The 26,638-nt window shown below is 37.9% G+C and overlaps 3 protein-coding genes across 4 annotated transcripts; all 3 read right to left on the reverse strand.

The window, feature by feature from the left end:
- Positions 1 to 1,134: 1,134 nt before the first annotated feature.
- LOC104442262 (flavin-containing monooxygenase FMO GS-OX-like 2) lies at positions 1,135 to 5,433 on the reverse strand. 2 transcript variants are annotated; one of them, XM_010055616.3, is made up of 7 exons: positions 4,868 to 5,432; positions 3,933 to 4,003; positions 2,510 to 2,647; positions 2,317 to 2,399; positions 2,098 to 2,233; positions 1,729 to 1,902; positions 1,135 to 1,447 (listed from the first exon to the last, which is right to left on the reverse strand). In XM_010055616.3, the coding sequence occupies exons 1-7, from the start codon at positions 5,421 to 5,423 to the stop codon at positions 1,244 to 1,246; spliced, it is 1,362 nt and encodes a 453-aa protein (XP_010053918.1). In that variant the 5' UTR covers positions 5,424 to 5,432; the 3' UTR covers positions 1,135 to 1,243. The 2 variants fall into 2 exon arrangements, with proteins under 2 accessions (XP_010053918.1, XP_039167718.1); XM_039311784.1 differs by lacking the exons at positions 2,098 to 2,233; positions 2,317 to 2,399 and having other exon boundaries at positions 4,868 to 5,433.
- Positions 5,434 to 10,418: 4,985 nt separating this feature from the next.
- On the reverse strand, positions 10,419 to 19,265 carry LOC120292663 (flavin-containing monooxygenase FMO GS-OX-like 1). Its single transcript, XM_039310954.1, has 6 exons — positions 18,800 to 19,265; positions 17,981 to 18,133; positions 11,603 to 11,669; positions 10,863 to 11,012; positions 10,617 to 10,699; positions 10,419 to 10,458 (listed from the first exon to the last, which is right to left on the reverse strand). The coding sequence occupies exons 1-6, from the start codon at positions 19,240 to 19,242 to the stop codon at positions 10,419 to 10,421; spliced, it is 936 nt and encodes a 311-aa protein (XP_039166888.1). The 5' UTR covers positions 19,243 to 19,265.
- A 621-nt stretch (positions 19,266 to 19,886) lies between these two features.
- LOC104442264 (flavin-containing monooxygenase FMO GS-OX5) lies at positions 19,887 to 24,906 on the reverse strand. The gene is made up of 7 exons (XM_010055624.3): positions 24,330 to 24,906; positions 23,292 to 23,362; positions 21,881 to 22,018; positions 21,688 to 21,770; positions 21,469 to 21,604; positions 21,101 to 21,274; positions 19,887 to 20,821 (listed from the first exon to the last, which is right to left on the reverse strand). The coding sequence occupies exons 1-7, from the start codon at positions 24,883 to 24,885 to the stop codon at positions 20,618 to 20,620; spliced, it is 1,362 nt and encodes a 453-aa protein (XP_010053926.2). The 5' UTR covers positions 24,886 to 24,906; the 3' UTR covers positions 19,887 to 20,617.
- Between the last annotated feature and the right edge of the window lie 1,732 nt (positions 24,907 to 26,638).

Raw genomic sequence — 26,638 nt, forward strand, 5'->3', positions numbered from 1 at the left:
AATGACCTAAAATCCAACATTGTAACGACAATATTTTTTTTTTAGGAGCAAGTTGCTTGATTTGGTTTCATAATTTATATCCATCTCACTATCTGTTTACCTTTCCAATTCTAAATAAAGCACTAATTCTAAATAATTATAAATAATTGATATTTATATGAAGTGTTCAAATAGCGATACTCTTTTGGCATCATTTTATCCAAGCTTATTATTACATACAAACACAAACCGAAAACAAGTAGATGCTAGGCCTTGACCTTTATTCAAGCGTCCACTGTTGACCATCACATGAGAAGAGCGGAACCGATCCGAGACAAGGTTTAATGGGTCCTGCTCGTTGAACTAGTGATCTTATATTCTTAGGGTTGTCAATGGTTTAGGTTGGGCCGGGTTTCCAGCCGACTCGACCCAAACCGAAATATGAAGTGTGCAACTTCATGATGAGCTGACCCAAAACCCAAATAAAACACAAGTTGAAATCGCAGGTGAGATCGGCTATTTGTTTTACTTAGAAATGCAACATGCAGGATGTAGGCTTTCCCTCCCTATAATTCTGCGACCATCTCTTTAATTGGGAAACATGTTTTAGTTCGGTTGGGGTTATGACCCGAACCTAAACAAGTACACTCTTTGTTTTATACTCATTTACCCGAACTAAAAAGACCTAAAAATTCCGAGTTGAGATGGGCTAGTCGTGCTTCAATTTAGGTACACAATTCAGTTTTGACACCCCTACTTTCAATACAGTAGGGTCTCGTAGGGTATAGACTAATCAGGTATCTAAATGAGGAAAAATAGACCTAAACAAGAATATTGTAGAATCAAAACAAACTTGCACCAATTCCCACCATAAATTGGTGGGAATAGTGTAGTCTTTCTGCTATGATAATTGAGTACATTTTTCTTGCGAAAACTGTTTCATCATTCTTAAATCTATTGTATTACTGTTAATTCAATTATAAACTTTCTAATTCAATCAATTTAGTCTTCAACCTTTTCGTGAAGTTGGAAAGAGCACTGTTACGACCCCACATCAGAAGCTACCGTGGCCGTTCACAACTTCTTCCACGACTACAGTAGATTTGAGGTGGTGCAATTCCGAGGACGTCGAGAGGGCTAAGATCTCAGGTGGAGGACGTGAAAGTCACGGACGACCGTAGATTACCTTAAAATGGATTAAAGGGAGAATGCAAATGGATTCTTTAAATCGCTTCCAACATGTAGTATTCCAGTTCCTACAAACTTAACATTCCAAAGTGCAATTAATCTTGTCCGGTTCTTCTTCTCCTCCTGCTTCTCCTTTCATCCATTTCTCAACATCCCAAGTGTCTCTCCAATTTTCACCTAACGTCATCAGAAGACTCAACGAAGTAAAATACATGTTTTGTCTCCATTTCTCCAGTGGCGGTAGTCCCAACTCTCCAACAAGCCAATTTTCATAATCAAACTGCCAAAAACGAAAAAAAAAATAATAATGTAGGATGATGATCATATATTTAAAGGGAAAATGTTCGATAATTGAAACAGTAGACTCGATTATCATTTAAATAAGGTTTCGGAGTCTAATTAACAGGAGGAGTTATGATAATCGAAGACAAATACCGCAATTTTATACTATAAAATGTCCAATCCGTGAAGATTTCTCTTTTTTGTCATTGATCAATTGGGAAATGAAATAGGGCTTGATGTAATTGACAGAGTAGTGCAGTTGGGTTTCTTCAGATGTACCTTCTCCAATTGAAGCCTGTGAGTATGACGCTTGGGCCATCCGGCCGCCTCAATCCGCTGGTAATATTCATGTACCGAAGACATCATCTCTTCTTCACTTGGCAGCAGTATTTTCCCAGATAATATTTTCGCTACCCACCTTGATTGTAACTCGCTGAGGAGAAACGCAATAGCCTGTTCGCATTTTCAAAATAGATAAAAAGTCACAAAGGCTAAACCCTATAAATAAAATAACCCACAAAATTTATTTATTTTTTTTGCAAAAATGTATCATTTATCGAATTAATAGATCGTCGAAAATATAATCATATAATGTTACCCACAGAATTGGTTTTTTTTTTCCCGTAGGCAAAGTTTTTACTCGCGTACCCGATATGGTACGCCAATGAAAGAGAGCCATGGAGCTAGCGCAGGTGGGAAAACATGTTGATATAAAGGCGCGACGCAATTGTCCTCCACGTTCACAATTCCATTCATTCTAAGAAATGGGAAGAGATATTTGTACCTAAGAAACCAAAACAATAAACATACCTAATAAGAATAAAATTATTTACATATTATGTGTGCTAAAATATACGTATGCCGTACCCAGAACAATGGATGATAGCATCTGCATATATTGACGATCCATCTTGGAAGACTATTTTCCCGTCCTCTTTGGCATGATCTATCTATGCAAAGCAGATGATGTTTTGGACAAGTCACGCGATGGTCGGTATAATTTTGGCCAATTGTTTCGATGCTAGAAATAACATAATCGGAGTGAGAAAATGTAGAATACCGGGGAATGTTGAAATAGGCCTTCAAGAATCTCAAGCTTGGTGGTTTCTCTTGAAGCTAGGTGAACTTCTTTCGCGACATGTAGGATGTCTTTTGCAATGTCGATCCCGCTCGGTCCATTTCCAATGATCACTACAATCTGTAGTATCTTAATAGGTGATGAATGAGGGAGATACATTCCTAAGAAAATTTCACCAAATTTCCTGCTATAGTTACTTTAATTTATTAGTCGTACTTACCAATCCATTAAATTTACCACCTATTGTTAGAAATTACCGATTTGAAGTAGAGTGGTTACTAATTTTCTTCGATCAATTTAATTTGTGTTATCAACTTTTATTGAGCTTAGTTACCAACGTTCATTTTGCGTTTCTTAATTATCAACTTCTCTTATCTCGAACAAAAAAAAATTCTCTATATTTTACAAATTTTTAATTTATCATTCTTGCTTATGCCTTAAATTTATCAACTATCATGTGGAAATACCAATTTCTATTGGAGGGGTTCACAACTTTTCACCAATTAAGTTATCAAATAATTTTGAGTTGCTTACTACAATTTTTCATTATTATTTTTTTCAAGTTACCAACTTTTTTTATTGAGTTACCACTTTTTTGGCATTACTTATCAACCCCTTTAAATAAATAAACTCTTTTTAAAAATGAACAACTTTTTCAATTGAGACAACAGCTACGCTTGCGTTGATAACTCTTTTTTGAGCTAGTTATTAATGTTTATTTTTTAAACTACCAACTTCTCTTGTCTCCGATGGAAAAAGAAAATGCTTTTTTGGCCATTTATTAACTTTTATTTCCCTATCTTATTAATACCTTAAATTTCTTGACTGATCTTTATCTGTACGGCTTACCAATTTTTCTCCAATTAAGTTACCTACTAAGTTGAGGGTTGTCAACTTTCATTGAGTTGTTTATTCTGATGCTTACTAACTATTTTTAGAAATTACTAATCTTAATTAAAATCATTACAAGATTTTATTTGATTAAATTACCAACCTCAATTGGTAACTCAATCAAAATGTTGGTAAATTATTTATAAAAAAAAAAAATGAGCATTGGTAAGAACTAAAGTGAGAATTAATAATCCAAAATTAGTGGATAATTTAAGCCGAGAAGAGTTAGTATATTACATTCGTAACTTCATATAAGAGCTAGTAATTTTGAAGAGCATATAAAGTTATGCAAATAAAACTTAGTGAGTCAGTACAAATTTTGCTAGTTGCAAATTATGAAAAACAAAAATCTATCATTTTATGAAACTGTTGCTATGTTGCCAACAAAATAATCGGGAAAAAAAATTAGCAGTTCTTTTGTTAACCAACAAGTTTTTGACACCTATCAACATTTGTTGAAATTCACTAGCACGAAAGTGTCGTATTTTATGACACAGAACAAAGAACATCATACCTTATCTTTGTAGGGTTCAGGAATCCGATAGTTATGGCTATGTATTTGTTCTCCTCGCCAAGTACTTCTACCTACGGTAAGTTGCAAGGTAGGCACGTCTTAACTCAAATTAGGACAACTCTAATCCTAATATTATGAAGAGTCTTTTTCATAGCACTTGAATTTTTCAAGAATATCTAACAAGGAAATACTTTAAATTTCAAAATATATATTGCAATATGACAAAAGCAGTCCACTAAAAAGTGCAAATATATTTTATTTGGAAAAATTACCAAAATAAGTCATAAACCTATTATAATTGTGCCAATTTAGTCCTAAACTTATTTTTTTAACTAATTGATTCCTAAACCTTTTATAATTATTCCCGGTCGTCGGAGCCAAAGGAAGAAGGAGGGAGGAGGAAGAGAGGAGAGGGAGAAGGAAAAAAAAAATAAAAAAATATTTCAAAAAATAAAATATTATTAAAAAAATGTCGACGGCCATTTTTGGCCGGATGGACTGATTGGAAATAATTATAAAAGGTTTAGGACTCAATTGGTCAAAAAAAAGTTTAGGACTAAATTGGCATAATTATAATAAGTTTAAGACTTTTTGGTAATTTTTCCTATCTTATTTAGTTGTCTATTTTTAACGAGTGCCCTGAAAAATATTGTTAACAAAATCAACTTTCAAAATGTGTTAATTTTACAGTCAAAGGCGACATATATTATTTTCCCCTTCGTAAAGAATTGAAACACGACAGATAACGTGGTGCGAGATATAGACAGCTAGACATATTTTATTGTCGGCTGTGTGCGCTGTGTGATTGTATCATCTACATTGTCTTTTTACAAATAAATAATTTATAATAGCTGAATTCACTTAAAAATAAAATAAATTTTAGAAAATAAAAAAATAAAAAATAAAAGGGGAAAACAAAGACGGTTGTGATGTACCGGGAAATTCAGCTAGCCTTGGCTCGGTAAACTTGCCATTGCAGACGACCACGGCCTCAAACGTCTCCGCACTGGCTTCCCCGTCGCGCGTCCGCCACTCCACGACCCACTCATCATTCCTCCCCTCGGCGACTTGCTCGACCCGAACCACCTCGTGCCCGAATCGGACCAGCTCGACCACCCCGGAATCTGCTGCGAAGCCCTGCAGGAACCGGAGCACCTCCTCGTGACCCGGAAATGGCCTCGGGTCATCCCGGACACCGGGTTTCGCATCAAGCGGGTAGTCCAGGAACCCCATGATTGGCCTCGGGAGGTTCACTCGGAGCGACTTGTACATGCTGCTGTGGATGACCTCGCGACCCGGATCGAGACCCAAGGGGTCGGACTCGACCCGGGGGTCATAGACCCATGTGCCCCCGACTTCGGTGCCCTTCTCGAAGACCACCACGCGGTGCCCTTCTCGACGGAGCTCCCGGGCCGCGATCAGCCCCGACATGCCGGCTCCGATTACCGCTGCTTTTACGCTCCGTTTTGCCATGGCTTTCTTCTTGTGCATAACATTTTCTTTGGAGATCCTTTATATAAGATAATGATGGGTCTATTGGGTGGTGGGTTAAGATTGAGCTTATTTTTCCCATTTTTAATTCCTTTATCTTTTTTGGATATTACTCGCTCTAAACCGAGTGGAAATATTAAAATCATAGCGTGCATAATCCTACTTTCTACCTCTGATTACGTGCTTAGACCAAATACTATTTAGTCACTGTGGTGATGGCGATGCCCAAGAGAAAATGTTGATAGAAAAAAATCAAGATACAGTTATCAAGATTTGCAATAATTAACTTCAACTCTCACACTTCTGTGTCAGTGATATGAAATAATCATTCACCGTCCTGCTTTCAAGACGATCAACACAAGCCGTCCTGCTTTCAAGACAACAAACATAAGCCATCAAGAGGGGTAGCGCAACAATAAAAAGTGCTCTGTCTTTTGTAAGATCTTAAATTTGAACACGTGTCTTGCACATTCGGAGAGGAGGGCGAGACTAGTTCAAACCCTCCAAAGTTGAAGAAGCTGATGGGGAGAGAGAGAAAAGGGGAAAGAAAAAGACTTTTCAACTACAATTTGAATAATTTTATTTAACTCACTTTTACGTGGGTAATACGAAATTATTATTATGATTCCTCGTCCCCAAAGGCATCTTCGATTAGCAATAGTTCAATCGCTGATTTGCTTTCAAGATGAAAAATTCGAGCCTATCAAGAGTTGTAGCGCAATAATAAAAAGGTCGCACTATTTTTCATGAGATTGTAAATTTGAACACGTGCCCAATTTAGTTTTTGGGTATTTGTTGAGAGATTTCCCAACTTATGTTAAGGCACACGAGTGTGTCTCATTTACCTAGATAAATCTAGTAGTTATGATTTCAGACTGAACATTCGATAACAAATGTGACATCTTTCTGCTAAGCTTAAGGAGGATGATTGCCCTGGTCGCCCCTTCTCACGCTTCTGACTTTTCAAATAAAGTTAAAAATATTCCTCCCGCGCCAAATTCCAAATTACTTGACAAATGCAAATTGAATTCGACCACCCACTTTGTTTATTGACCGGCAGTCTACGATTGCCACGCCGCCGCCGTCGGGGAAAAGAATTGAGACGTATTGGCAAGTTTTCTATCTTTTGTTCCGTTGGCTCGACAGAAACAACTGGCGGATCTATTTCCGAATAAAATTTATTTGTGCAACTGCACGTGTTCAATTAATGCGTCCTCTTAATTTGTTTATTATCATCAAAGGAGAGTGTAAAGTCAATTGCGAAGTGCGTGGAGCCAGCTCAGGGAAGATTTTTCCATGCTAAAATAAGATGACACGAAGGGATCGACTTAGGTCGTGAACTTCCTTTTAAGGTGACGCACCAAGAGAGCATAATAAAAGCGAAAAAATTCAGAAGTGCTCCGAGCGCATGCAAGCTCGATGCACCACAATCTTCGATTATAGTGTATTGCGTGTATGATTCGCACTATCTTAGGGTAAGAGTGTATTGCACTTGCATAAACCCAATGTATCTAATAAGAATCTCTTAAGTATGGCATCGCTACACTTCTTTTAAAGAACAAGTAAATAGCCATTTTTACCTCAAAATTTCACCATAATGTCTTATGTTTGGGCTTTTATAGAAAGATTGACTTTAATTTAATTGAACAATATTTTATTGATCATTTTGCTCTTGGGCATGGAAGAAACTACTTCCCATTCGTGAAAGGGTTCGGCAGCACTTTCTTTGGAGTATTGGTAACGGCCTCTCCGTCTCCTTTTGGTTCGATCCTTGGCACCCGAGAGGCCCGCACAATGGATTGTTTTATAATGCTGAAATATACCGGTTTGGATTGCCACGGTTGGCCTCGGTTGCTGATGGTCTTTCCTCTTCGGACCCCGCATCACATATTTCTATCGCCTTGGCGAACTGGGGAGAGACCCTCGCGGTGCTCAACAATGAGATTGATCGTCTCTAGTGGCTGGGGCATGCCTCCGGTATTTTCTCTATTGCTTCGGCTTGGAACATGTTCCGCCCTAGAGGTCGTTTGGTGCCTTGGTCTTCATTTATATCAAGCTCCTCGTTGCCTCCTCAATACCAAACCCTCCTTTGGCTAATCACTTGGAACTATCTGCCAACCCAGGTATCCTTACTCCCACGCGACTTATGCCTTCTGTACTTGCTGTCCGGACTCAATAAATCACCTACTTTTTGACTATCTTATAACTAGAAGTCTTGCACTCTATTGGGTGGCTAAATGCAATCTTGGATGGAAAATCTAGATTGGGCCACCAAGCACATTGCTCATACTTAGCTTTCACCAGTCCTTGGCCCGTTTTGCCTTTGGAGCTTTATGTTACATAATTTGGAAAGAGAGGAACAATATCATTTTCCGCAATCAATCTCTCTGTCTCCCGGCTTTGAAGAATCACCTTCAAAAGGTTATCAAGAATAAGGCGATGACCTTTCAACATGTTCCGGACATACCTAGAAATAGAAGACTACAACGTAGCTAGGGTCTTCATCCTTTGAGTTTTGATTGATAGTACTTGGCTGGCGTGCCAAGGTTTTCTCGAGTTTGGTTGAGGTTGCCATTGTTTTTGTGCTCTTTATGGAGTTGGGTGTTAGTTTCAGCTCCTTTCTTTTCGGAGTTTCGTGTTGCTAATGCGGATGGCTCAGAGTAGTTAGGGGCTAGTCCAGTGCCTCGAAGGTTGCCGTAGCTGGCAATGTGGGCTACCGCTATTTTTGCTGTCTGCCTCCCTTCCCATTCTTGTTTGTTGCCGCTGTTTGGCGTCTTGTTGCTGCTGCTTTAGCCATTTGCTGACCGTTGTTTGACTGTTTCGGTTTCTTTTTTCTTGACACCCTTCCACTTGTTATGACTTGTTTGTCACTCTGAGTGTAAGTTTTTGTGATGCCGAGATCCCCTGCTGTACATATGTTGGTTGAAGTCTATATAATACTTACCTTACCCAAAAAAAAAAAAAAAATTTAAGTTTTTGTGGTGCCGAGATCCCCTGCTGTACATTTGTTGGTTGAAGTCTATATAATACTTACCTTACCCGAAAAAAAAAAAAAAAAAAAAAAAAAAAAAAAGTATTATATTGATACCTCCGGTCTTTCACTCTCCCAGTTGCTTTCCCCACATTTGATTTCTCTATCCACCGCTCACTCATTGCCAACTTACATTATTCCTTCTCCCTCTTCATCACTCACTAAGATTTCGTGTTCTTGGAAACAAAATTGTTGTCCTCTTTCTAATTCAATTCAATTAAACTTCGTACTCGTACAGATCAAGCCAAAAAGAAGGAAGGAAATTCTGTATTAATGCAAGATTTTTTTGGTGGATATTTCACTTTCATATTTTCAAAATGAATGCGAGTCATAATTGTCTCCAAATCGAGTTGAAAGCAATTCTGCTCTAATTTGATCTTTGATTATTGGGTTCCATGTGACATGAGCAAGTTAAGGTGGACTGTAGCATCGAACTCCTAATGTCCATAATTCGTCATATTTCCCCTAGTATGGAGATGGCGAGGACGATTAAGCGTAACACGCCTTAATCCTTAAGTCCAGTCGATCCGTGAACCATAGAAAAAGGGAATAAGCCATGGACCCAAAAATGACACTAATACACCATATAAATATATACTGATGTACAAGTAGGAAGGTTAAATTACAAGCGTAACCTCTCATAAGCAACACAGTACTAACGCTAATATCATGAGTAGAACAACCTTAATTAAATATTAGTATCAGACTGAATCAACACGGCTCAACTCGAAATAAGAAATCCATGCCACGAGAGGATTAACACACATCTCCACCGGTAACCAGAGCTAAGGATCTGATCTCTAGGCACCCTGCACAGCCACCTGTGGCACCATCGCCGTCGCTGTCGCCTCCGTCACCCCGGGATCAGCAGAAGAAGCTTTGCCTTCCTTATCAGCTCGGCGGGGGCACGGCCACCCTCTCTTGCTCCACTCATGGTGATGGTGGTCGTGGCGGTGGTGGAACCCTCGGCTCACGAACGCTCCGAACATGGCTCCTAGCGCGAAGGCAGCGACGGGCCTCATCGTCATGTTCGTCTCGGAGATCCGACCGGACACCTTGAATCACGAGAGGCTGTAGAAGAAAGTGTCGTGGGGGGATTAGTTTGAAAGCTTGGATTGAGATATCTAGATAAAGAGTGGCCTTATATATAAGTCCGAGGATAAATTATATACGTGGGAGTTTCGTATTGTCCAAGCACCTGCGCTGGAGGACCAGGTCAATTCCACATTTGCCTCTTCTCCAAGGTCAGTATTTTATTTTTCTTTGATTTTATTTATTCATTGAAGTAGATAACAAGAAAGCGTTGTCTAGACAGTGGTTTTTTGAGAATTAGGTTTTCCACTTTTTCCTAGTGAGCACCTAAGTGGCATCGACACTAATACGCGACACACGACATAACACAATAGTACACACCAACACATCATTTCTCAAAAATAGAAAATTTCGACACGTTGGGATATATTATATATTAAATGTATATTTTTATATATACATGGTAAATTATCATTTTTATTATTATTTTAATTAAATATATTTGATTCAAATTCACAAATAAATAAATAATTAAAAAAGAGTATAGAATGAATTTATACTAAAAACATTAATCCACCAACTGTTGATATCATTCATTATTTCAATTTGACAGATTCAGTTCCATTCCAATAATTCATAAAACTTGGAAGGGAAAATAAAAAACAATTTATATTCTAGGCTCACATGTCAAAATGTGTCGGAAGAGAAGAAAAAAAAAAAACTTGAGAGGTAAATTGTGCGTCATAGAAGAGAAGATTAGGTTTTTCTTATTTTCTCATTTTTTTTATTTTTTATTTTTATATATTTACCTTTTGACTCTTTATTAATTGAGAATTTTCAATATTGACCTCGTACCCATGAGAATTACATATTGGAATTCTGAACTCACATGTCGGAATTTCAAACTTGAGTATCAAAAAGTGTCAGGAAAGTTAATCAAGTGTCTTCAGAAATGGAAAATGGTATCTATATCTACAACATAAGGATCATATATATCAAGCAAGATAGAAGACGCACACGCGGGTGCATATATGTATGCCTATTCATCATCATAATAATGCAAAATCATTTGTGGAATTTTGAAAAACAAATGCTCAAGTAGCTGAGGATAACTATATGTTTTTTGATACCCAGTGCAATGGATGATGACATCTGCAAACATAGAAGATTCATCTTGGAACACTAATTTTCCATCTTCGCCGGCCCATGCAATCTGCCAAAAGATAAAACAAGATTAATGAGATTGATCTCAGATTAGAGATTATCACATCACTTCATATTTGAGAATGCCAACTATGACTTCTAAAGCTGCACTGGGAATTTCCTCTAAACTTAGTCATAATTAGAAATGAGGGAATAAATAAATTATAAAGTACCATGGGATGTTGGAAGACACCAGCGACTTTTCTTAATTTCACAACTTCGAGATTTGTTTCTCTGGAGGCCTGATGAACTTCTCTGGCAAAAGGTAAGATGTCTTTGGCTATTTCGCCTGCGCTAATCCGTCTTCCTATTATCAACACAATCTGTTGTGCAAAATAGTGAAAAACATTTATACAAGAACATAATAAGAGTGATGTCACATATTCATTATTTTAAGTCATGAAAAAGGGCTTGCGATGTGATCCATAAGTAACAATCCATTCAACTCCTAAGATAATCACTTATATCTTTCTAAAGACTCGACCAGTGTACAAGGCCAAAGTAGGAAAGCCTCAAAAAGATTTATTGTTTCAAAGAAAGTTAAGCCCCTAGCCATCCTGACGAAGGCTAGAAGGAATCGTCAGGGTGAGAAAATCTAGACAAAGTACACTCCGCGTAAGTTTCTTGCTAGAATGTTGAAGAGGACAGAATTAATTGACTTACTGACCAAGCGATGAGAGTATCATTGGACGATAGATGCTGATACTGACAAGGATGTCAATACTTCATGCGATGGAACTTGTGAACGCCTCTCTAATCATGAGAGGGGGCTTGTGATGATGATTAACACTTATTGCTAGCTTTAGAAGGTTGGTTTACATAAACCAGTTGATTGTTAGATATAGTTCAAGAAATTTCTTTAGTCAATTTGAGATCATGTTCTTGGAAAATAAAGAAGGCATATCGGCAATACCTTATCCTTATATGGCTCAGGAACTCGATAATTATGACTGTGTAGCTGTTCTCCTTGCAATGTAGATCTCCCTGCGAAAAGGATTTTCATATTGAGAAAGTAAGTGAACAAGAAACAAGAGACTTCACAGTAAAAAAGCACGCATATATTTAAAAGTTTAAGTCCACTCGCTTGCCAAATCAATTTAAATAAAACAAATAAGTTAATGTCAGAGACATTTGCATTATTTATGATATTCGAAATATTTTTTAATTGATTGTAATTAATATTGTAATATTCCATTAGTGTAGATAGTAATCATATAAAAACTAGAAATGGACTTATGTACTATTTATTATTACATCGTAATACACAAAAAATTTCCAAATTCTATTTTCTGCATTATTCAAAGCTTTATTGTATGAGAAGCGCAATCAAGTCTCCCTTACAACACTAGCTGCATAGGCTGCATTACTCCGTCATGACTGTCATGACATCAGCTGTATAGATCGCGTCACTCCAGGTGGCTATCATGACACCGGCCACATTGGCCGCATCGCTTTCGTTTCTCCACCAAGCCTGCAACTTCAGCCTTCTCTACTTATTTTGAAACTAGCGCTATAATCAGACTCGTCGCCCTAAAAAGAATTAGATCCTAAAGTTACACCATAAATGGAGGCCGGATGCCGACACGCACCGGTGTCTCGGACTCACTGAAGCCTCGCCTGTAAGTCATTTTGGGATACTTTCAACTGGTTATATAATACAAGACCATCTTCCAATTAGTTAGAACTCCGGCCAAACTTTGTTGACGTCACCCTTGGCACCGCAACGTCATCTATAAGGTCATCCTTGCGTCATCTACCAGTCATCCACCGCGTCATCTACAATGTCATCCTTGCATCATCTACCAGTCGTCCGTCACGTCAACTACCGCATCATCTGCCACATCGACCACATCACGCACCACGTCATCCGTTCCGTCACCACTAGCTATGGATCGTGAACGAGAAGTTAATCAATCAATTTTCAAAGTATAATGATGCGCTCCATTTTCGGTGTTATTTTACCCATACTTGCACTCCGAGTACTAGTTTCTTGGTTTTTATTATATAAATTAATGCATTTAATGGATTAAATTGGCTTGCCAATATCTATTCAAACCGTCTTGAATGGATTGAATCATATTTTATGGGTTCAAAAAATGTCAAATTTTCTAGGAGGAAGCAAACTTTGGTGTTATGTCTCCAGTGGAATTCGTGTTCTCTACAAGGATTGCAGAAGAAACTAGAGAAAAATCTAATGAACGTTTGGAGGAGTGGGATAGTAAGAATTGCCAAATTTTAGCGTGGTTTCTAATTACTTCGATTTCTTTTATCAAGCTTTGGTTTGGTCACCTCAATACAGCAAACTAAGGATGGAATTTGCTTGTTGGCCATTATTCCACTTATATATTATCCATGAGTATTAGTTGTTAGGAATTTGAACCACATGCATTAGGAAATAGGTCAATCTATCATAAAAATTTGTCTTCTATGCATATTACTTAGGATCAATTGGCCTTATCTAAGTTGCAATGGGAAATGGCCATTGATGCTTGTAAGTTTGTTGAATATCACGATCATATGCGTGGTATGCAATTTCTAATGGCACTTAATGATAAATTTGAACTTGTACGAGTTTCACTTCTACATCAAGATCCATTACCTCATATTGAAGTATTTATCTCAGAATAATTGACTAAGAAGACTTGGAAGACTTGGGCACACTGTACTATTTTGTCCAGTCCTAGAGATGTGGTGCTTGCCACTCCTACCTCTTCTTAATTGTGTATACCATATTGTATGTATTCTCACTGAACTGGTTACCTTGCATATGCTTGCTATCGACAACAACCTAAGCAATCTACAAGGACAAACAATCAATCCCAATACAGAGGTACACCTTCATGCTCATCCACTATTAATGCTATTATTGAGGGTTCTTCTGATAGCTTGCTCATTACTTTATCTTTAAAGCATTTACGATGCATTTTTGAGAATCTTTTAATTCTAACTCCTCTATTCCTAGCAATTCTGCTCTATTTGTGACTCCAAGTATTTCTAGTTCATGATTCTTTGATTCTGCCTATGGTAATCATATGACTTCAAACATCAATTTGTTGAAGTCAAAGTCATTACTTTCACAAACACCTTCTATCTATACAACTTATAACTCATAGATGCTAGTTAGTTGTATAGGAAACATTTCAATGTCCACATGTCATTATTTGACACTTTCTAAGTTCCTAAACTTTCCTTAAACTTGATATATATGGGATAATTATGTGAAAATTGGTTTTAATATTAACTTCTCTTCCAACAGTTGTCATGTGTAGGATCCATGAATAGGGCAGCAGTTGTCATGTGTAGGATCCATGAATAGGGCAGATAATTGTTACAACCCATAAAGTTGGACGCCTATTCAAGCTTATCTTCTTAATACTTCTCAATGCTCTTAGTAGTTGTGCTCCTATAGTATCATCCGAAATTTGGTATTTTCATTTAGTTCATGTTTCTTCTTCTAGATTAGGTCGTTTGATTTCTAGTAGTCATCTAGGTTCTATTAAAATAATCATTTTGATTACTTCTCATGTAAGTTGGGAAACCATCACGCTTTAACTTTTAATTTTAGTGAATTTGTCTCTCGTGCTTCCTTTGATTTAATTTATTGTGATATTTGGGGCCCATGTCATACTCCCAAAATGGGAGGATCTCGCTATTTTGTGAATTTTGTAGATGATCATTCTTGTTAGATATGGCTCTGTCTTATGAAGATCTGAATTGGCTCACATTTATTGTGATTTGTTGCCATGATCAAAACACATTTTTATCAAACATCGAGATCTTTTGTATTGATAATGCAATGAAATGTTGAGACACAGAATGTCTTTGAATTAATTCTAAAAATGGTAATGTCATGCATCGTTCTTGTTCGAGAACTTCCCAACACAATGGTTGAATAGAGTGTAAACATCGAAACATCTTAGATATTGTCCGAAAGTTTTTAATCGCAACCTCTTCTCCCAAACACTTTTGGGGAGAGACTTCTCATACCATTGTATACACTATCAAGTACACTCCGTCACCAATCACAGGTGATATCTCTCCTTATGAGCGCTTATTTGGCAATGTTCTTAATTATAATAATCTTTGAGTCTTTCGCAATGCTTGTTTTGTCCATTTTCTTCCAAATGGACACACAAAATTAAAAACCTATGCACATCTACGTCGTTTCCATCACTATCACATTGAGCACAAAGAGTATCAATGTTGAGATCTTCTCTTTAATCATCTTCGTGTATCTCGTCATATTACCTTTTGAGAACAAAAGATGTTTTCATTGCTTCATCCCTTCAACTCCTCTCCTACTACTATCTTCTTTATAAGTCCTTCAGTGGATCTATTTTCTAAAGATACACCAATTAAATCTTCCTTTTTGGAGTTTTCTTCTCCTAGATGTAAGTAGGTCTGGTGATCCCATTTCGATAGTTCCTAGCTTGTTTGTACCATCCACAAATTCTCCATCTATCATTCCCTCTTCTCCTATTTGTCATTTCACCATGTGAGTGAACCTTCTGTTCCATTTTTTGACTTTCATTATTATTCTAGTATTTTTTTTTTCGTTCATGAGGCTTGCATATATAGAGAAGCTCGAACTAATCCTCTTTGGTAGCAAGCAATGGCGAATGAGTTGCACATGTTAGACAAATTTGATGCTTGACATTTGGTTGAGTTGCCTCTTGGAAAGTTTGATATAAGTTGTAGATGGATGTATAAGATCAAGACTAAGGTAGATGCAATGGTGGAATGCTACTAAGCTCGGCTAGTAGTAAAAGGCTTTACTCAAGAGTATAGGATTAACTAGGACAAGACATTTGCTCTAGTTGCATGTTTTAATTTTGTTTGGAGTCTTCTTGTTACTGTTGTGGTTAAGCAAAGGCCTCTATTCTAGATAGATGTTAAAAATGCCTTGATCTTACTAAGGAAGTATATATGGAACCTCCTCTGGGGTACACTCTTGCTTCTAATAAAGTATGTCATTTACAAAGAGCATTGTATGAACTAAAATAGTCTCCTCAGGCACGTTATTCTAAGTTCAATTGTCTTGGCTTCAATTCTTAGGGTTGTACAGTTCCATATTCTGTCCAAATTCCATCCGAAACCTAAAACCTACGCATCAAAATCGGTTCCCCACTTTTAAGAGTGTCCAACTTACCCTATCACGGGTTCTAGGATCTACCAAGAACCAGCCTTTTTTTTTTTTTTTTTTTTTTTGCGTTTCATTTTTAATTAAGCAAAATAAAAGTGACCGCAACAATAAAAATGAAAACACCCCATATGTCAATAACAACAATCCATAAAGATGAACACATAAAATAAAATAAACAATAAAAAGTTCAAAGCACATAACATTCTTATCTAGATTATGGTGGTACATATTAATATACTAAAAATCAAATACAAACAAAGCTAAAGGACGTGCACAGCAGAGTCATGGGCGCATGTGATGGGCGAAAAGAAAGCAAAAGCAGAGAGGGAAAATAAAAGGGAGAGAGAGAAGAAACGAGCAGAGGAAAATCCCACAATAGTCCTTCTCAGCCATTATTCTCATGCCACAGACAATATGATCGCTCTTTCATTCTCTACGTAATACCCTCTCTAACTACGGACCGAGCTTCTCTCTCTTCTCTGTTCCTTCGGCCACTCACTCATGTTCTATACCTCACCTCACCGAGACCCAAAGCAGCACTCTCATGTACAAGGAAAATAGAGAACAAACAGAGCTAGCAGGATGGTAGGAAGAGAGCTCTGAATTGAAAAAAAAAAAAAAAACCGCACGAGAAAAATAAGGGACTCTCGACTTTGAAGCCTCCTAAACCTTCCACCAAGATTTCCCTTTCATTTTGAACCTTTTTGTCAACTCATAAATACAGCTTAATATTTCCCTTCGTAAATTCCTGATTTAGTTCCTAGTCTGGTTTTCGATTCAGTTCCTACCTATGAACCGAACCAGAATAAGTTCCCAAAAATATGGAACTAAGAACTGAACCGGGTCTTACCAAACTTTGGAGCCGGACCAATTCTAACCAATCCAGTTCTCCGGTTTCCAATTCTATCCTTAAACCATACTCACCCCTATCCATGACAATGCTCTTGTCTTTCAATGAACATTTAGTGGGTATATTCTACTAATATAATATGTGGATAATATGATTATTACTAGCGATTATCATATTGGTACTACAAAACTCCAACAATATCTCAATAGGCAGTTTGAAATGTAAGATCACGGGCAATTCGATTACTCTTTAAGATTGCAGGTTGCCTTAAATTCCTCTAGCTATTATCTTTCTCAAGCGAAATACACCATTATTGACCTTCTTTCCCAAGTGAAACTCACTAATTCCAAGATTGCCACAGCACACATTGAGGCAAATGCCAAATTTGATGACAACGATGGGTCTGATCTTTTGAATCCTACACTTTATAAGCAGTTGGTTGGCAGCCTTGTGTGTCTCATTGTTGCTCATCCTAACATCACCTATGTTGTCCACATAGTCAGTTGGTTCATGACCGTTTCACATACAATTCACTTTCTTGTTCTTCTTCGTACTTTTGTTTTGTTATGTCAAGAGTACCTTATTTTATAGTCTTCACTTTTTTGTCCAATTTACTTTAGAGTTAAATGCTTATTCTGCTAATTGGGCATGACATTTTAAATTTAATATGTTATAACAATTTTTATTTAGCAATTGATCATGTATAACATGCAATTATTTAAAGAAAATTCACGATTGTATTGTCAATGATCATAGTGGTTTTAGTCTTGAGGATAGTTGCCTCTTTTTCAAGCTAAAAGTTATTTTATAATATACAGTTTTGAACTTCGTGTAAAAGAGCCATTTTTTTGTGCTATCAAAACATGCAAGTTTTTAGAATTTCTCTTGATTGAAAGAGATGTTAAAAATCAATCGTTAAAGAAAAGCCACATAAATGCTTACGTGATAATTTCTTTAATAGGTAAATAAGATTGCCAAAAAAAGAAAAGAATGAAAGTGATCTCTTTTGGGAAAAAAAAAAGGTCTATATGAATGAGGGGTTAGGGAAATTCACTAAAGTTTCGCACATGCGGGAACCGCAAAGTAATCGAATGTATTGAGATTGGGAAGGGTTCTTTTTATTATTGTAATTGAGTATTGTGATTGAAAAGGTTTGATATGAGTAAGAAAGAAGTCAAGCCCAATTTGGTTGCACGGTCAAAATCCAAAGCTTCATTATAACGCAAGTCCTCTTTCTTCTATGTCACAATATCAACGAAGGGAAACAATTCAACAAAGGTCAAGTTAGATCAGACAACGTACCTGGAAATTCAGCAATCTTTGGTTGGGTGTACTTGCCGTTACAAACCACCACAGCCTCAAAAACCTCGACACCGGCCGCTTCCTCCCCACCGTGCGTCCGCCACTCCACAGCCCACTGGTCCCACCTCCCCTCTGTTGGAGTACAACACCTAATATAATAATAAGAAGCCACAGAGAAGTGTGCTGCAGCGTCACTTCGTAAACCGCCAAAGAAGAGAGTTCTTGAAGAAGCCACAAGCAGGAAGTAAGCTTCAACTTGGACGCGAAGGAAAAGTAGCCCACAATTATTGACTCCTTAGCCAAGAAGAAAAGTTCAACTTCAGCTCTTGCACGTTGAAGTCAATGGCGGTGGAGATCAGGCGGTGGAAGATGTCTATAAATATGACAGTACGTGAAGCATTTGAACTCAGGCCAGAAGGCCTCAAGGTGAAGGAGCAGGCCAAAAGGCCTCGAAGAGAGGCTTAATAGCCTCAAGCCACCGCAGGCAGAGTAGGGAGGCCAGGGAGAGGGACTCACGCCACACGCAGGCGGAGAACTTCAGGCCAGCAAGGAAGCCACTTGTATGTGAGCTTCAGGGAAAGCCTTCAGCAGTGAGAGCTTCGGAACAGGAAGTCATCAGGTGCAACGGTGAACTTCAGGGAGAGGCACTGCAGCCTCAGTAGCTCTGTTTGAGCGAGTTATCCCTCCATGATCGAGAAGGGAAGAAAATAGGATAGCTGAGTGTATGTTTGTATTAATGTGTTTGAGTGTGTTATTGTATTAGCTAGTTTGATTTGAGTATTTTAATGCTTTCGCATATTTTATAAGCTGCGCACTCTACAATTAATATCAAAACATTGATTCCAAATCGTTTTGGTTCCAACACCCTCGATGGCTGGCTCAACCCAAACCGAATCAGCTCGATCAGCCGGGAATCCTCCGTGAAGCCACGCAAGAACCGGAGCACCTCCTCGTGACCCGGGAAGCTCCTCGGGTCCCCCCATCCCTTCTTGAGAAACGGGTAGTCCGAGAAACCCATTAGTTGCCTCGGCAGGTTCACCCGGAGCGACCGATGCATGCTGGCATGGACAATATTGCGGCCTGGATCCAACCCCAGCGGGTCGGATTCGATCCGAGGGTCGTATAGCCACGTGCCTCCAACATCGTTGGCCCTCTCAAAAACCACCACTTGGTGCCCCTCGCGGCAGAGCTCCCTCGCTGCAACAAGACCCGCCATGCCGGCTCCGATCACCGCCGCCTTCACGTGCAGTTTTCCCATGTATCTGGACGGTATCCTGGGCCTGTACAACAACTTGCTTTCTTTTATAGGAGATTCTGTCTTTTTTTCTCTCTTTTTTTTTGGGTCATATAGAAGATTCTTTCTTCCGTACGGGATTGGTGGGTAAAATTTACTGGGAAGGTCTATAACAGGTTTAATTATTAATGGGGTGAATGGAAGGTGTGCACGTTGCGTCGGTCAATCCACCTAATGACAGTCATAATTCACAATTTATTAACATTACAAATAAAACTCAAGGAGTACTGATTCCACATTTGAGAATGATATTTTCCACCGCCCCTTGAAATGACCTAAAACCCAACATTGTAACGACAATATTTTTCTTAGGAGCAAGTTGCTTGATTTGGTTTGATAATTTATATCCATCTCACTATCTGTTTAGCTTTCCAATTCTAAATAAAGCACTAATTCTAAGTAATTATAAATAATTGATATTTATATGAAGTGCTCAAATAGCGATACTCTTTTGGCATCACTTTATTCAAGCTTGTTATTACATACAAACACAAACCAAAAACAAGTAGATGCTGGGCCTTGACCTTTATTCAAGCGTCCACTATTGACCATCACACGAGAAGAGCGGAACCGATCCGAGACAAGGCTATTTGTTTTACTTAGAAATGCAACTGCATGGCATGTAGGCTTTCCCTCCTTATATGTCTGCGACCATCTCTTTCATTGGGAAACATGTTTTAGTTCGGTTGGGGTTATGACCCGAACCTAAACAAGTACACTCTTTGTTTTATACTCATTTATCCAAACTAAAAAGACCTGAAAATTTCGAGTTGGGACGGGCCAGTCATGCTTCAATTTAGGTACACAATTCAATTTTGACACCCTAGTTTCAATACAGTAGGGTCTTGTAGGGTATAGATTAATCAGGTATCTAAATGAGGAAAAATAGACCTAGACAAGAATATGGAAGAATCCAAACAAACTCGCACCAATTCCCACCATAAATTGGTGTGCATAGTGTAGCCTTTCTGCTATGATAATTGAGTATATTTTTCTTGCAAAAACTGTTCCATCATTCTTAAATATATTGTATTACTGTCAATTCAATTATAAACTTTCTAATTCAATCAATTTAGTCTTCAACCTTTTCATGAAGTTCGAAAGAGCACCGTTATGACCCCACATCAGTAGCTACCGCAGCCGTTCACAACTTCTTCCACGACTACATTAGATTTGAGGCGGTGCAATTCCGAGGACGTCGAGAGGGCCAAGATCTCAGGTGGAGGACGTGAAAGTCACGGACGACCGTAGATTACCTTTCGCATAAGCGAGCTGAAGAGAACGCTGACAAATGATCAAAGGGAGAACGCAAATGGATTCCTTAAATCGCTTCCAAAACTTAACATTCCGAAGTGCAATTAATCTTGTCCGATTCTTCTTCTCCCCCTGCTTCTCCTTTCATCCATTTCTCAGCATCCCAAGTGTCTCTCCAATTTTCACCTAACGTCATCGGAAGACTCACCGAAGTAAAATACATGTTTTGTCTCCATTTCTCCAGTGGCGTTAGTCCCAACTCTCCAGCAAGCCAATTTTCATAATCAAACTGCCAAAAACCGAAAAAAAAAATTATGTAGGATGATGATCATATATTTAAAGGGAAAATGTTCAATAGTTGAAAAGGTAGACTCGATTATCATTTAAATAAGGTCTTGGAGTCTAATTAACAGGATGAGTTATGATAATCGAAGACAAATACCGCCATTTTATACTATAAAATGTCCAATTCGTGAAGATTTCTCTATTTTCTCATTGATCAATTGGGAAATGAAATAGGGTTTGATGTAATTGAATGAGTAGTGCAAGTGGGTTTCTTCAGATGTACCTTCTCCAATTGAAGCCTGTGAGTATGACGCTTGGGCCATCCGGCCGCCTCGATCCGGTGGTAATATTCATGTACCGAAGACGTCATCTCTTCTTCACTTGGCAGCAGTATTTTCCCAGATAATATTTTCGCTACCCACCTTGATTGTAACTCGCTAACGACAAACGCAATAGTCTGTTCGCATTTTCAAAATAGATAAGAAGTCACAAAGGCTAAACCCTATTGATAAAATAACCCACAAAATTTATTTTATTTTTTTGCAAAAATTTATCATTTATCAAATTAATAGATCGTCGAAAATATAATCATATAATGTTTCCCACAGAATTGGTTTTTTTTTCCCGTAGGCAAAGTTTTTACTCGCGTACCCGATATGGTACGCCAATGAAAGAGAGCCATGGAGCTAGCGCAGGTGGGAAAACATGTTGATATAAAGGCGCGACGCAATTGTCCTCCACGTTCACAATTCCATTCATTCTAAGAAATGGGAAGTGATATTTGTACCTAAGAAACCAAAACAATACACATACCTAATAAGAATAAAATTATTGACATATTATGCGTGCTAAAATATACGTATGTCGTACCCAGAACAATGGATGATAGCATCTGCATATATTGACGATCCATCTTGGAAGACTATTTTCCCGTCCTCTTTGGCATGATTGATCTATGCAAAGCAAATGATGTTTTGGACAAGTCACGCGATGGTCGGTATAATTTTGGCCAATTGTTTCGATGCTAGAAATAACATAATCGGAGTGAGAAAATGTAAAATACCGGGGAATGTTGAAATAGGCCTTCAAGAATCTCAAGCTTGGTGGTTTCTCTTGAAGCTAGGTGAACTTCTTTGGCGACATGTAGGATGTCTTTTGCAATGTCGATCCCGCTCGGTCCATTTCCAATGATCACTACAATCTGTAGTATCTTAATAGGTGATGATTGAGGGAGATACATTCCTAAGAAAATTTTACCAAATTTCCTGCTATAGTTACTTTAATTTATTAGTCGTACTTACCAATCCATTAAATTTATCACCTATTGTTAGAAATTACCGATTTGAAGTAGAGTGGTTACTAATTTTCTTCGATCAATTTAATTTGTGTTATCAACTTTTATTGAGCTTAGTTACCAACGTTCATTTGGTGTTTCTTAATTATCAACTTCTCTTACCTCGAACAAAAGAAAAAAAATCTCTATATTTTACAAATTTTTAATTTATCATTCTTGCTTATGCCTTAAATTTATCAATTATCATGTGGAAATACCAATTTCTATTGGAGGGGTTCACAACTTTTCACCAATTAAGTTATCAAATAATTTTGAGTTGCTTACTACAATTTTTCATTATTATTTTTTTCAAGTTACCAACTTTTTTATTGAGTTACCACTTTTTTTGGCATTACTTATCAACCCCTTTAAATAAATAAACTCTTTTTAAAAGTGAACAACTTTTTCAATTGAGACAACAGCTACGCTTGCGTTGATAACTCTTTTTGGAGCTAGTTATTAATGTTTATTTTTTAAACTACCAACTTCTCTTGTCTCCGATGGAAAAAGAAAATGTTTTTTTGGCCATTTATTAACTTTTATTTCCCTATCTTATTAATACCTTAAATTTCTTGACTGATCTTTATTTGTACGGCTTACCAATTTTTCTCCAATTAAGTTACCTACTAAGTTGAGGGTTGTCAACTTTCATTGAGTTGTTTATTCTGATGCTTACTAACTATTTTTAGAAATTACTAATCTTAATTAATATTTTTAAGATTTTATTTGATTAAATTACCAACCTCAATTGGTAACTCAATCGAAATGTTGGTAAATTATTAAAAAAAAAAATAGTATTGGTAAGAACTAAAGTGAGAATTAATAATCCAAAATTAGTGGATAATTTAAGCTGACAAGATTAGTATATTACATCCGTAACTTCAGAAAGAGCTAGTAATTTTGAAGAGCATATAAAGTTATGCAAATAAAACTTAGTGAGTCAATTTTGCTAGTTGCAAATTATGACAAACAAAAATCTATCATTTTATGAAACTGTTGCTATGTTGCCCACAAAATAATCAGGAAAAAAATTTAGCAGTTCTTGTGTTAATCAATAAGTTTTTGACACCTATCAACATTTGTTGAAATTCACTAGCACGAAAGTGTCGTATTTTATGACACAGAACAAAGAACATCATACCTTATCTTTGTATGGTTCAGGAATCCGATAGTTATGGCTATGTATTTGTTCTCCTCGCCAAGTACTTCTACCTACAGTAAGTTGCAAGGTAGGCACGTCTTAACTCAAATTAGGACAACTCTAATCCTAATAGTATGAAGAGTCTTTTTCATAGCACTTGAATTTTTTCAAGAATATCTAACAAGGAAATACTTTAAATTTCAAAATATATATTGCAATATGACAAAAGCAGTCCACTAAAAAGTGCAAACATATTTTATATGGAAAAATTACCAAAAAAGTCCTAAACCTATTGCAATTGTGCCAATTCAGTCCTAAACTTATTTTTTTAACTAATTGAGTCCTAAACCTTTTACAATTATTCCCGGTCGTCGGAGCCAAAAGAAGAAGGAGGGAGGAGGAAGGAGGGAGAGGGAGAAGGAAAATAAAAGATTAAAAAACTAATAAAATATTTCAAAAAAATATTATTAAAAAAATGTCACCGGCTATTTTTGGCCGGATGGACTGATCGGAAATAATTGTAAAATGTTTAGGACTCAATTGGTCAAAAAAATAAATTTAGGACTAAATTGGCATAATTATAATAGGTTTAAGACTTTTTTAGTAATTTTCCCTATTATATTTAGTTGTCTATTTGTAACGAGTGCCTCGAAAAATATTGGTTAACAAAATCTACTTTCAAAATGTGTTAATTTTACATTCAAAGGCAACATATTGTGTTAATTTACATTCAAAGGCGACATATATTATTTTCCCCTTCGTAAAGAATTGAAACACGACAGATAACATGGTGCGAGATATAAACAGCTAGACATATTTTATTGTCGGCTGCGTGCCTTCTTAAAGAATTGAAACACGACAGATAACGTGGTACGAGATATAGACAGCTAGACACATTTTATTGTCGGCTGCGTGCGTTGTGTGATTGTATCATCTACATTGTCTTTTTGCAAATAAAGAAATTATAATAGCTGAATTCACTTAAAAATAAAATAGAAAAAAAAAAAGGGGGAGGGAACAAAGACGGTTGTGATGTACCTGGAAATTCAGCTAGCCTTGGCTCGGTATACTTTCCATTGCAGACGACCACGGCCTCAAACGCCTCCGCACTAGCTTCCCCGTCGCGCGTCCGCCACTCCACGACCCACTCATCATTCCTCCCCTTGGCGACTTGCTCGACCCGAACCACCTCATGCCCGAATCGGACCAGCTCGACCACCCCGGAATCCGCCGCGAAGCCCTGCAGGAACCGGAGCACCTCCTCGTGGCCCGGAAATGGCCTCGGGTCATCCCAGACACCGGGTTTCGCATCACACGGGTAGTCCAAGAACCCCATGATTGGCCTCGGGAGGTTCGTTCGGAGCGACTTGTACATGCTGCTGTGGATGACCTCGCGACCCGGATCGAGACCCAAGGGGTCGGACTCGACCCGGGGGTCGTAGACCCATGTGCCCCCGACTTCGCTGCCCTTCTCGAAGACCACCACGCGGTGCCCTTCTCGACGGAGCTCCCGGGCTGCGATCAGCCCCGACATGCCGGCTCCGATTACCGCTGCTTTTACGCTCCGTTTTGCCATGGCTTTCTTCTTGTGCATAACATTTTCTTTGGAGATCCTTCATATAAAAAAGCGTTGGGTCTATTGGGTGGTGGGCTAACACCGAGCTTATGTTTCCCCTTTTTTTTATTCCTTTTTTTTTTATTTTATGGATATTGCTAGCTCCAAACCGAGTGGAATTATTAAAGTCATAGCGTGCATAATCCCACGTTCTACCTCTGATTACGTGCCAAATACTATTTAGTAACTATGGTGATGGCGATGCCCAAGAGAAAATATTGATAGAAAAAATCAAGATACAGTTATCAAGATTTGCAATAATTTACTTCAACTCTCACACTTTTGCGTGAGTAATACGAAATAATTATTCACCGTCCTGCTTTCAAGACGATAAACACAAGCCATCAAGAGGGGTAGCGCAACAATAAAAAGTGCTCTGTCTTTTGTAAGATCTTAAATTTGAACACGTCTCTTGCACATTCGGAGAGGAGGGCGAGACTAGTTCAAACCCTCCAAAGTTGAAGAAGCTGACGGGGTCACGGGGAGAGAGAGAAAAGGGGAAAGAAAAAGACTTTTCAACAACAATTTGAATAATTTTATTTAACTCACTTTTCTGTGGGTAATAGGAAATTATTATTATGATCCCTCGTCTTTGGAGCTTTATGTTACATAATTTGGAAAGAGAGGAACAATATCATTTTCCACAATCAATCTCTCTGTCTCCCGGCTTTGAAGAATCACCTTCAAAAGGTTATCAAGAATAAGGCGATGACCTTTCAACATGTTCCGGACATACCTAGAAATAGAAGACTACAACGTAGCTGGGGTCTTCATCCTTTGAGTTTTGATTGATAGTACTTGGCCGGCCTGCCAAGGTTTTCTCGAGCTTGGTTGAGGTTGCCATTGTTTTTGTGCTCTTTATGGAGTTGGGTGTTAGTTTCAGCTCCTTTCTTTTCGGAGTTTCGTGTTGCTAATGCGGATGGCTCAGAGTAGTTAGGGGCTAGTCCAGTGCCTCGAAGGTTGCCGTAGCTGGCAATGTGGGCTACCGCTATTTTTGCTGTCTGCCTCCCTTCCCATTCTTGTTTGTTGCCGCTGTTTGGCGTCTTGTTGCTGCTGCTTTAGCCATTTGCTGACCGTTGTTTGGCTGTTTCAGTTTCTTTTTTCTTGACACCCTTCCACTTGTTATGACTTGTTTGTCACTCTAAGTATAAGTTTTTGTGATGCCGAGATCCCCTGCTGTACATTTGTTGGTTGAAGTCTATATAATAATTACCTTACCCAAAAAAAAAAAAAAAAAAAAACAGTATTATATTGATACCTCCGGTCTTTCACTCTCTCCGTTGCTTTCCCCACATTTGATTTCTCTATCCACCGCTCACTCATTGCCAACTTACATCATTCCTTCTCCCTCTTCATCACTCACTAAGATTTCGTGTTCTTGCAAACAAATTTGTTGTCCTCTTTCTAATTCAATTCAATTAAACTTCGTACTCGTACAGATCAAGCCAAAAAGAAGGAAGGAAATTCTATATTAATGCAAGATTTTTTTGGTGGATATTTCACTTTCATATTTTCAAAATGAATGCGAGTCATAATTGTCTCCAAATCGAGTTGAAAGCAATTCTGCTCTAATTTGATCTTTGATTATTGGGTTCCAAGTGACATGAGCAAGTCAAGATGGACTATAGCATCGTACTCCTAATGTCCATAATTCGTCATATTTCCCCTAGTATGGAGATGGCGAGGACGATTAAGTGTAACACACCTTAATCCTTAAGTCCAGTCGATCCGT

The sequence above is a fragment of the Eucalyptus grandis genome, chromosome 4 (genome assembly GCF_016545825.1).
Source record: "Eucalyptus grandis isolate ANBG69807.140 chromosome 4, ASM1654582v1, whole genome shotgun sequence".
Classification (NCBI taxonomy): Eukaryota; Viridiplantae; Streptophyta; class Magnoliopsida; order Myrtales; family Myrtaceae; genus Eucalyptus; species Eucalyptus grandis.

Bases quoted from the DNA above. Each gene is read 5' to 3' on its own strand.
- LOC120292663 (XM_039310954.1), bottom strand. From the start codon at position 19,242: ATGGGAAAACTGCACGTGAAGGCGGCGGTGATCGGAGCCGGCATGGCG. The intron at 18,134-18,799 runs GTGCGCAGCTTA...TTATTATATTAG, and splicing joins GTTTTGATATTAATTGTAGA to GTGTTGTACTCCAACAGAGG. The intron at 11,013-11,602 runs GTATTGCCGATA...TTTGCACAACAG, and splicing joins CTGAGCCATATAAGGATAAG to ATTGTGTTGATAATAGGAAG.
- LOC104442262 (XM_010055616.3), bottom strand. From the start codon at position 5,423: ATGCACAAGAAGAAAGCCATGGCAAAACGGAGCGTAAAAGCAGCGGTA. The intron at 2,648-3,932 runs GTATGATGTTCT...AAGATACTACAG, and splicing joins CTGAACCCTACAAAGATAAG to ATTGTAGTGATCATTGGAAA. The intron at 1,448-1,728 runs GTACATCTGAAG...CGTTTTTGGCAG, and splicing joins ACAGGCTTCAATTGGAGAAG to TTTGATTATGAAAATTGGCT.
- LOC104442264 (XM_010055624.3), bottom strand. From the start codon at position 24,885: ATGCACAAGAAGAAAGCCATGGCAAAACGGAGCGTAAAAGCAGCGGTA. The intron at 23,363-24,329 runs GTACATCACAAC...AACTTACTGTAG, and splicing joins AAGGCTAGCTGAATTTCCAG to GTAGAAGTACTTGGCGAGGA. The intron at 21,275-21,468 runs GTACGCGAGTAA...AAATGCGAACAG, and splicing joins TCATTGGCGTACCATATCGG to ACTATTGCGTTTGTCGTTAG.